Here is a 10,573-nt window from a genome sequence, read left to right as displayed (position 1 = left end):
AGAGAGGGAGAGAGAGTACCTTTTGCCGTCCATTTTTCCTGCGCGTAGAAGTTGCTCCACCAGTACACCATGACATGGCGCACACGTCGGGGCACCCGCATAGCAACTGTGCAGTGTTATATGCATTATGGTTGCACGGCTAATCCGTACGTTTTGCCCCCATCTTTACTCCAATTTGCAGCGATGATAAATATAGGCTTTAATTTTGCGAAGATACACCACGGTGTGTAGTCCTCATCATATGAAGAGCCACGAGCATGACCACAGTGCGTGTTTTTTTTTTGTTTAAAATGTGTATTAAAATATGGACACCCTTCTGTCGTGACAGAGTTGAAGGAGAATAATAACCATTTTGCGTGCTCTTTTTTTTTTTTTTTTTGCGCCATAAAAATGGACAATCAGTTTGACCACTACGTTTTCAGTACCGTTTTAATAGAGCCAATGAAGCGCAGTTGTATGTGTATGCAAAGTTGGCAATGTTTTAGGCACACGATCTGAGCATGCGTGCAGAAGAAACAAATCACCGTGTATTGTTAGCGTATCATCGAGGGGATTGCCCTTACCGTTTTGGGGCAGCACCCTTTTGCTAAGGCTCCTTCGATAAGGTTATTTGTTTTTGCTCGGAAAATTCAGCGCGTGACATGCTTTGCATTTTCATATGTCGTGAATTTATGTTGCATCCCTGTCGCGCGTCATAGCTGCATGTAAAGTGACCCTCCCCCCCCCAAAAAAAAGGGCCATAAATTGCGACGTAGTTATGTGCCAATGTGCTAACACTTTTTTCTTTCCACCATCCAGGGTGATTGAATTTTTTTTTTTTTTTTGCCCACTTTTGGGGCCCTCCCAAAAAAACGGCGTAAAAAGAGTTATAACCAAAGGTTCACTGCGATTAGCACCGTAAAAGGGAAAAAAAAAAATGTAAAGGGAAAAAGGACAAGGCGAACAAAGCGGAAAATAAAAGGAAAAGAAAAATGAAATGCAATACATCGATAAAAATAAACGCCAAAGGGTGTTCTTCCGACGGTCCGTCATGCAAATCTGTATTTTCTCCGCCCCCTTGTAATTGTTTGTAATAAATTCCGTACCACGGGGATTAATCAAGCGTAACGCTGATGGGGAAGTAAGCGGGCCTATAAATTTCTCGATCCCACAAAAGGAAAAAAAAAAAAAAAAAAAAAAACAAATAAAATAACACATGCGTAGCTCTTTTTATACGCATATAATCTCTCACCTGTTTGGGCGAGCGGGTTTCCAAGTAGGCGGAAATAAGCTGTCGTGCCCGCAAAACGTGTACCCATCAAACATGCAAAAGATACGCGTAAAATAAAATTTGAAGCAGAGTAGCGTATACCGCGGCGGACGTACCCACCGATGCTTGGTACGAACCACGTGCCATCAGGAGCAACTTATGTAACTGACGAGTATAACGCGACTTTTACTAGATTCCTCGCCAACGCAGCTGGGTCTGTTATGCGAATGCCAAAAGGGTGAGGAAAAAAAAAAAAAAAGAGCAACACTGAGGAAGTGGGAAACCCACCAGATAAGGCCCAAGTGGGGGGAAGTAAAAACAGCGTCCAAGTGGAGGATGGAACAGCCTCGTCCCATGTTAAAGAAAAAAACGAAACGGTTGACAAAGATGGTCATGGTGACGAAGGGGCCGAACTAAAAAACGAAGAGGGCGCGAATGATAAGTGTCTTCAAAATGATTCCTCAGAAAGTGCAGAACGAAAGGGAAGAAAAAAAAGGAAAATTCAAAAGGATGATTTAAAAAGTTGCGATGGAGAAAATGAGGCGAACTGTAAGGGAATCGAAAACGTATCAGGAGAAAAAGAAGATGAGGGAACCCTGTCAAGTGACGACAAAAGCTCTAGTAGTGATGAAGACCATGACGGTTTATTGCTCACTTCCAAGTTTAAAAAAAAGTTCAGCGATTTGTTACTCAAGTTAAAAAGCAAAGATGCCAGCTTGCTGCCCAAGGAGGGCGATTTTTTTTTCCACGACAGTGATTTTGAGACGGACATGTCGGACGACGGGGGAGGCGGCGAAAGGGGAAAAATTGACGAAGTTGACGAAGTTGGCCAAGTTGAGGAAGATGGCCAAGTTGGCGAAAGCGCCGCAAAGGGGGGCAGCCTGAACTATGAGGACTACTTCAAAGACATACTAATGAAGGACGGGTCACATGCCATTGATCAGGAGGAGGAAGAACTGATCGAGAAGGAAAAAGAAGCCTGCTCGCAAAAAAATAAAAAGAGCTACCTAAACGAGCAGGAGGAATTAAAAAAAAAAATTATAGAGGCATGCAAAATTGCAGAACAACAAAACGAAAATGAAGGAGACGATGAAAATTTCTTCACTATAAAGGAAAAAACAGAAAAAGAAATTTTGGAGGAGAAAGCATATTATGAAAACTTCTTAAAGACATCCAAAATTGTCAAAGAAGAGGATGGACTGTTAAAGGAATACTGGAATGACAATTTAAATAAAGATGAAGAATTTTTAAGGGACTACATTTTGAAAGAATTGTGGAGGGAAGATAAAATACACAACGTTTATGAAGACATTGACGAAGTTGACGATGAAGATTTGGACAAAGCTGCCAAGTTTGAAAAGACGTACAATTTTCGATATGAAGAACAGAATGGAAATGTTATAAATTCCAACCCGCGCCATATAAAGAGCAGCGTGAGGATTGACTTAAGGAAGGAAAAGAGGAGGGAAAAGCGGAGAGAAAAGAGGAAGAGGCAGAGGGAAAAAAAGCGGAAGAAACTCACGGAGGATTTGAAAAAGGGGGACAGCAAAGGGGGCGGGAAAAAGGAAAGCAAACTCGACCGCAATAGGGCCAACCCTAGAGAGGGGGAGGACCCCCTTAACAATGTCAACAACAACCCTGTTAGCGGTGAGGTGGGGGGAGACGCCGAGGAAAGCGTCACTGCCAACACGTGCTTACCAAAGGGGGAAAAAGGCAACTGATGCACATTCGGATACAGTGGAAAATTCGAACGACCTGTGGTTTTTATGCGACGAATGCAATGTGCCCATCAGTCCCCTCAGTTATGTGTACGAGTGCACCTGCTGCGATAATTTTACCGTGTGTAAACCTTGTTTTAAAAAAATAACACATGAACATGATTTGAAAAAGCAGATAGTGCCTCTGCATTGCGCACCTCCAAAGGATTACCTAAAAGGGAATGCTTCTGACAGAAGTGGATCCAAAATTAACAACCACAATGGCGGTGTGAAGGAATGTAGCGAACTGGAATACCTAGAGAACGACTCGAGTGCTTATGAAGACCTAATTGATGACATGCCCATTCGATTCAAATATTTCAAAGTTAAGCCGGAAACTTTTAAACTCACCACTGATTATATTTTAAAAACGGACGACGAAACATTGAACCAGATTGTCCCCCTACACTATGTCTCCCCCTACTTCAAGCACGACGGAAAGACCAAACTTCGAGGTTTTAGCGGAAAAAAAGGCGATACCCAGGAAAAAAACAGATCGAAATTTAAAGGGAGGACTGCGGCACGCAAAGGGCGGGGCGACTAACGGGGGTAGCCCAGCAAGTGTTATCATGGGATATTATGGAAACGTCTTTATGTCACCCACCACGTGCGGAGAATATCACCCAATGAACCTCACGCACAGTGGTGTAAAAAAAAAAAAAAAAGTTTAAAAGTTTTAAAGTAACGGAAAAAAAAACTCCCGCAGATGGAGGTATGGTTAAAGGTGCACAGAGGTGAACGCCTGATTAGTAAAACATATCAAATTTGTAAATCGCATTCTGTGTGCACGTGATAACACGTGTTGCAAGCGTGCATAGCCCTTTTTGTAAGGGCATAAGAAACAGGTGAAAAAAAAACTGTTTCGTACTTTTAAAAGTGTTTTTATGTGTACAGTACACAGGAGTATATAAATTAGCATATGTCTGCACACGCCAGGGGAATTTGCCCCTTTTTTTTTTTTTTTTTTTCAGCAAAATGTATACTTTTATAAGTATCATTTTTTTTGAATTGTTTATTCGAAGTGATCGCTTGGGGGCAAGGTGTCTTTTATATACTCCTTTGTGCATTCATTTAACATATATATATATATTTATTTATTTGTTTACCTATATGCCCATCCCATTCCTTCATTTTCTGCCCTGTTTGTTGCATTTTAGGAGAGCCATCTGTGTCTCTTCCTCCCCCCCCCTCCAACTGAATCATCTCGAGAGGGGGTTACCCAACATTTTAAAATTCCCATTGAGTATATTGCGGCGGCACTGTGCATAGGCCTTTCTCAAAATGATGCAGTTTTCGTCCACCTCGTTCAAGTCATGGTTATGTAGGCACTCTTCGAAGGTGGCGTTTTCCCGCTTATAACAAATCGTGTTTTGGTAACATGCGATCATATCGCTTAGAATTTTCTTGCACGAGTTCGATGCCTTCCGGTGGGGGGTATCTGCTTTTACGTCAAGCATGTTCTTGAGGAGTGGCGGGAAGTTGTAAAAAAAAGGGAGCAAAATGGAAAATGTGTATATACCCTCTTATGTCACGTCAGCCCGTTCTTCATCTTCATTCCAGTATACCAGCAGATCCTTTTGTGCGGTACCAAGTGAAGCTTTTGCTCAGGAGGGTAATGTTAACATTTCGCTGGTTGGCGCACCCCCACCTTCGCGGTTGCACAGAGTGGATGTGCAAGTAAATACACAGCTACATTTATATGCCTTTTTTTTTTTTTTTCCTAATAGCTAATTATACATTTTCGCAGCTGCGTTGTTATGCGCCGGGGTAACAAAATGGGTAAGGCCCCTTTCCGCTTCAATAGCTAACGCTATATATGTTGGGAAGCTCCCACGCTCTGGGAGTTTTCCCATACATTTTTAAAAGTAAAAAATTTCCCCCTTTTGACAAAGAAAGTGAATTGAAAGGTTCATCAGTTTTTTGCAATTTGCGTTAATTCGGTGGTTAATTAAATGTGGCAACAAAATTTGGCAAAAAAAATGGTGAACAAAAAAAAAAAAAAAAAAAGATCTCAATGGATCGCAAGTGGTAGTGCTATTAGTAGTATTACTAATGTTTTACCATCTAAAACAAAGGATGAAAAGTGAATTGGCGGAGATTTGCCAACCAAATGACAAGGGAGGGGTCGCCTAACCAAGGGCGCGCCATATGCTCGCCCCCTCGCTTCGTCACCTCAGGGTCGCGCGTACTAGTTAACCACAATTTCTGGTTTGTCATTTTTTAAATTCGAAATGGTAATGTTATTATTTCCTTTCCGTTTTGCACGACCATGGGAAGAATTGTCTCCACTGCCATTTGGCTCACCCTTCAAAGAAGCTGCTATTCTAGCATCGACGGTTGATTCCTTTGGAATATCCACCTTCGAGCTAAGTCCCGTAGGAACACTCTCGTCAATAGTTAAATTATTTGTATTATAACAAAACAAAGCTTTTAATATGTTAGTAATCCACCTATCTCTGTCTTCTTTGCTTCGTTCACAAAAGAGGAATGTTTCCGTATGGGAGCGTATTTTCCAGCATTCCCTCGTTTCTTCTATGGTCTCTATTGGAAGCTTTACAGTGTCAAATGAAATTTCTTTGACGACATTGGAATTTTGTGTGTCCCTAATGAGTATTCCCGATGAGGATATTTCGACTGTATACTTGATTAAGTTAAAAATGTCACTTGAGTTGAGTGACACATCCAAAATGCCTTTGTCGCTCACGGAGCATTCTCGACCGCCCCCCAATAGGAGAAGGTTATCCTTTTCTTCGTGTAAAACTTCTCCCGTGTTGTTCAGCTCCTTTTCGATATTTTTAAATTCTAATTTGTTCTCATTGCTGCTACTGCTGGTGTCACTCTTCTGGGTCACCCTCTCTTTGCTTGTCGCCTCCAGATTTTCCGCATCCAATTCGTCATCTTCATAGTTGTCAAACTCGTTCAGGTCTTCCGAGTAATATTGGTTTAACTTTTGGTACTTTGGTTTTTCTTGCATGAAGTTCTGTGACCGCAGGTACTGCAGGTAGTTATTTCTGGCAAATAAATTCCTGTGGCCTCGGCAGGTGGAAACGAGGCAGATGGCGGACAAAAGGGAGAGGACTCTCATTTTGTGGTGTGCACGGTGACTCAGCTAGCCAATTTGGAAAAAAAAAAATAAGCAGCGAAGCTAGCCAAATTAGAGAAATAGCCAAATAGCCAATTTTTCAGGAAAAAAAAAGCCAAACAATGTGCTACAAACCGAAAAACAGACAAAAACAATTGAATGGCAAAATAATTTAACTGTAAGAGGAAACTTTTTTCAGTTATTTACAATTTTTAGCAAGTCTTTAAGAAATTCCACAAATGTGAGCGAACAGTTGGAGTGTGCATATAATGAGGACAACGCATGTATGCCAGCGTAAGAACATCTAGAATGCTGCTTCCCCCCACGCACCCACACCCACAGAGGTGTTTTCCTGTGGGTCCCAGTAAAACATTGAATTTTGTTAATTTAAAAATGGAAACGGGAAAAATAATCGTGGAGGATGACGTGTACGTACAGAGGTGAAAAAAGAAAAGAAAAAAAAAAACGTACACAAATGTGTATATGTAAATGTATGCATTTGTATGCATACGGCTGTACGTACCAACATGTAGGGCTCTGTGCGGGGAGTCAAAACCCATCCGTGCTAGCTTTTCTTAAAAATGAGCTCTTTCCATATATCCTCACGAATGGAATGAAAACCTCCGCGCTGTTTAAACATTGTGCCAAATTTGTTAGACAAAAAATTTTGCTTGTTTTTGTGAATTAGCAGGAAACAAAACGTGCATATTGGAATGTGCCTATATGTATATATATACACGCACATATACCTGTGTGAGAGAGCATCCGTGCATGTGTAGTTACCCTTGCCCGTTTTTGCAACTTCCAAATTGGGAGCCAACAATTTAGGGCTGCTCAACCATTCCCATCGAAAAAATAAAAGGTGCTAAAAGTTAGCACACACAATTGCGTCTTTCAAATTTTCTCTGAAGAGAAACCCAACTGTCAGTCACTGGCTTATTGTTTAGTAGGCATATATTTTCCTTCCCCATACCCCCTCCCGCCTAGTGCATGCAAAGGCATTTGAAAGTATATTTGTGGTAAGTAGCATTGGACAAATTTGGGGTCGTCATTCCCTGAGTCCTCCCCAATTGAACATTTCTTCCCTTTTTTGGAAAACAAAATGATAAGAAGTGTGAAATCCCAAGTAACGCTGTCCTTTGCGTTTTTTCTGTTAACCTGTTTGTCTCCTCATGGAAAAGCGAATTGTCAATCTCTTCTGCCCGTGTCCTACGCAACGCACCAGTTGTACTCTTTTGACAAGTTGACTCCCGTGGAGGTAAAAAGTGACTTGAAGAAGACCTTAGGGAGTTTTATAACTAGCAAGTTAAAGGACTTACAAAGGAAGTTTTACGACTACAAGGGTTATGGAAGCCATGGGAGCGGCAGTAGTGATGAGCAGGGAGAAGCTCTAAGGAGCGACTATGACGCTTCGCTCGAAGAAGAAGTGAAAGCACTTCTGGGGCAGGCACAGAACAAAAGATACCTATCCAAACGAATAAAAGACTCGCATGATCGTGCTTTGAAAAATTTAAAAAGGAGTAGCAATGAAGAAGGAAGCGACGAAGAGAAAACGAGAAAATTGCTGCAACATAACTTAGAACAAATAAATTATCTTAATAAAAAATCGCATTACCTGGAAAGCAAAGCAGAAGAGCTGAAAAGGCATTTGAAAAGTGGCAAGAACAAAAATTACAATTATGAGCAACAAGGCAAGAACTGTGATATTTACAAAACGGGGAAATTAAAATTTGTCACTTCATCTAATGGATTAAAACATTCGATTGACAATGTTCAGGGGAAAATTAACAACTCTGGCTTTACCATTTTTTACAAAAATAAAAAAAATGACCTATTTGTGGAATGCTTTGGAGCTACCTATCAAATTAATTGGCAGTGTGGAGCAGTGCTTTCTTTTTGCATACAAAAATAATAACCAAATTTTATGTACAGACAATAAGCTAAAAACAGCTTCTTGGGTTAATAGCCTAGCAGAGGCCTCTACTTGTTATCACTTTGGCATAAGAGGAATGCTTGTCAATACAAATAATGTTAAAAGTGTGCAGGAGAAGTTGGATAAAAATAGGGAAAAGGATGCGGATGACAAACTGTTAGTAGTCGATTTAAAGCCCGAGGAGGGGACAACTCGGGTGTTCGTGAATAACCGAGAGCAGAATGTGCAGGACGGCTATGGGGGAGTGATTGATTTGAATAAAATTAAGAAGAACATGGAAGAGGAGGAGAAGAAGAAGCGGAGCACGCGGGAGGAAGTTCCCTCTGAGGAGCACGCTAGCACGGAAGGGGGTGAAGAGGAAATTGACGAGACGCAAGAAGTTGACGAAGATTCCAGCGATGCCACTGATGACAGCGGTGCCCAAACGGGTGATGAGGATGCAGAATAAGTCGAAACGAGGCAACCCAAGGAGGGAATTTTGTCAAAAGGGAAAATAATGACTATTTGGTGCAAAGTCGGACATAGATTGCATACCTGAGCATGATGAACCGCTCAATCATAACATTAACCTCGTCGGTGCTTAAAAAAGAGTATCCCCTGTGAGTCGTCCCACTTGTGTATGCCTTTCCGTGACAAAAATGTTTGCAGGTCCATTTGTTGAAGGGGTGGCAAGTGTCCGGAGGGAAGCAAGTAGGGGAAATAAGCGCGATCGGTATTGCCTCGCTGTTTTGTTAAATAAGTGTATTTACAGAGCCACGGGGAGCAGTTCGTTTGTCTACTCGCGCGTGGGTAAAATGTATGTGCAGCGTAAGCAAGGGGGGGTGCACGTTTGTAAGTTGGTACGTTTGAATGTTTGCATGTTTGTTTGTTTGTTTGGTTGGTTGTTTTGTTGTATGTTTGTATGTTTGCGTGTTTGCATGTTTTCATGTTTGAACGTTTATTTTATTTTTTTTTTATTTTGAGATGCCTAACACTTGAACGCATTACATGGGTTAGCTCCTGATTATATTTGTCTTCGTTTGGCATTGGGCATAATTCTGCCCACGCTGGGGAGTATGCAAATAGGCACATATGTTGATGTGCCCTCATGTTGATAACCCCATGTGTGCGTTACATGTGCACATTTCTCTCCCCCCCCTCTTCTCCCCTTGGTAGTGTGCTTACTCGGGGGAAGCATACACGCGGCTAACTGTTGCTAATGACGGCTGTACGTGTTCATCCCCACACCCGTACATGCTTACATTTACACGCCAATAACAATTTCCATACGAAATACACCCGTTAAGCACTTCCACGTAAGGGTAAAAATTAGTGAAATTCAGTTAAATACTTTTTGATCAATTTGGTGCATGCACGTTTTGATATGCCGAACAACCCTCAACCTTTTGCTATAGGGATGAAAGTAGCCAGGTGGGGAAAAGAAAGAGCGGCAAAATGAGGTTAAAAAAAGCAATGTAAAGCAATGTGAGGCAGGGCGTAGCGAAATAAGGCGTAATGTAAAAATTCATTGTTTGTCGGGGCAGGTAAAATCAGATATTTGGTCACACCGCTTTTACTCAATGCTTCTGCTTTTTTTTTTTTTTTTTTATGATTTTTTTTTTGAAAATAATAAAATGTGGTGTATCAGTAAGTATGAATTCCTCACAACTCTATAATTCTAATGCTTTAACAAAAATGGCATGCCAATGCCCCTTTGCAAACTTCAACTATTTGCCATTCTGGACTCTTGCCCATTGGTGCTTAATGAGTAATAATCATGGAACTTTATATATATCGATTTTTTTTTTTTTTTTTTTCAAAAGAGAAAGGGGGCTTTATGTGTTATTAATGGAAAGCAAAACATTGAAAAATCATTGAAATGGAATTTTTTTTTTTTAAACAACAGTTGGGGGGGTCATTATGCTCTAGTGCCGGGGATATATAATTTGGGGTAATTAAAAGGGGATTATCAATATTTTAAATGAAATACTTATTTTGGGGATGAAAAGTTCATTAATTGTGAAAAAAAAAAAAAAAAAAAATCACCTGCTTTGAAATTTGAAGAAAAATTGACAATAATTTGACGAGGTTTTGTTGCTAGTTCACCAACCGAGTGCCCGTTGCAGATACATATCTCTCCCTACTTTGTGCAATTTTTCATCATTTTGAAGAAATACATGACGTTGTGAATTTCGTAAGAAAAAAGGGGGTGGTGCGTACGTGCACTCCCCTTACATTGTTCTAAAGCGTAAAAGGGACATACCTACCTACGTGCACATGTACATATTGCTTACTTTTGTACATTTTTTGCCTGTGGCATGCTTCCCTAGTGACTCTTACATGTATTTATTGACATGTGGATGAAATGCTTATGCGCTTATGTATATACATATATAGAACAAGAGAAAAAATGAGGTTTACCAATGCTTGGCTAACAACAAAAAAGCACGAGCAACCTACAATTAAGTTTTATTCCCATTGTTGATTCCCCTTTTGAGAAAATAGATAATGCTTGTATGCCTGTACATACACAGGAGAAGTGGATGCATGTATGCATGTATGTATGTATGTTA

The 10,573-nt window shown here is 40.7% G+C and overlaps 4 protein-coding genes across 4 annotated transcripts; 2 read left to right on the top strand and 2 right to left on the bottom strand.

Annotated features, from left to right (window-relative positions):
• Positions 1-1,612: 1,612 nt before the first annotated feature.
• Positions 1,613-3,550, top strand: PCYB_051570 (hypothetical protein; the record flags this gene model as incomplete). Its single annotated transcript, XM_004221038.1, has 2 exons — positions 1,613-2,889; positions 3,173-3,550. Coding segments are annotated over 2 exons (1,653 nt in total), but the record flags the coding sequence as incomplete, so codon positions are not given.
• A 676-nt stretch (positions 3,551-4,226) lies between these two features.
• PCYB_051560 (hypothetical protein) lies at positions 4,227-4,463 on the bottom strand (the record flags this gene model as incomplete). The annotated part of the gene is made up of 1 exon (XM_004221037.1): positions 4,227-4,463. A coding segment is annotated over one exon (237 nt), but the record flags the coding sequence as incomplete, so codon positions are not given.
• Positions 4,464-5,197: 734 nt separating this feature from the next.
• Positions 5,198-6,091, bottom strand: PCYB_051550 (hypothetical protein; the record flags this gene model as incomplete). Its single annotated transcript, XM_004221036.1, has 1 exon — positions 5,198-6,091. A coding segment is annotated over one exon (894 nt), but the record flags the coding sequence as incomplete, so codon positions are not given.
• Positions 6,092-7,914: 1,823 nt separating this feature from the next.
• Positions 7,915-8,469, top strand: PCYB_051540 (hypothetical protein; the record flags this gene model as incomplete). Its single annotated transcript, XM_004221035.1, has 2 exons — positions 7,915-7,925; positions 7,965-8,469. 2 exons carry the CDS (start codon positions 7,915-7,917, stop codon positions 8,467-8,469), a joined length of 516 nt encoding a protein of 171 aa, XP_004221083.1.
• Positions 8,470-10,573: the final 2,104 nt, after the last annotated feature.

This window comes from Plasmodium cynomolgi, chromosome 5 (assembly GCF_000321355.1).
Source record: "Plasmodium cynomolgi strain B DNA, chromosome 5, whole genome shotgun sequence".
NCBI classification, from domain to species: domain Eukaryota; phylum Apicomplexa; class Aconoidasida; order Haemosporida; family Plasmodiidae; genus Plasmodium; species Plasmodium cynomolgi.
The sequence above is the reverse complement of the archived record's forward strand: the minus strand, read 5'-3'. Positions and strand labels throughout refer to the sequence as shown.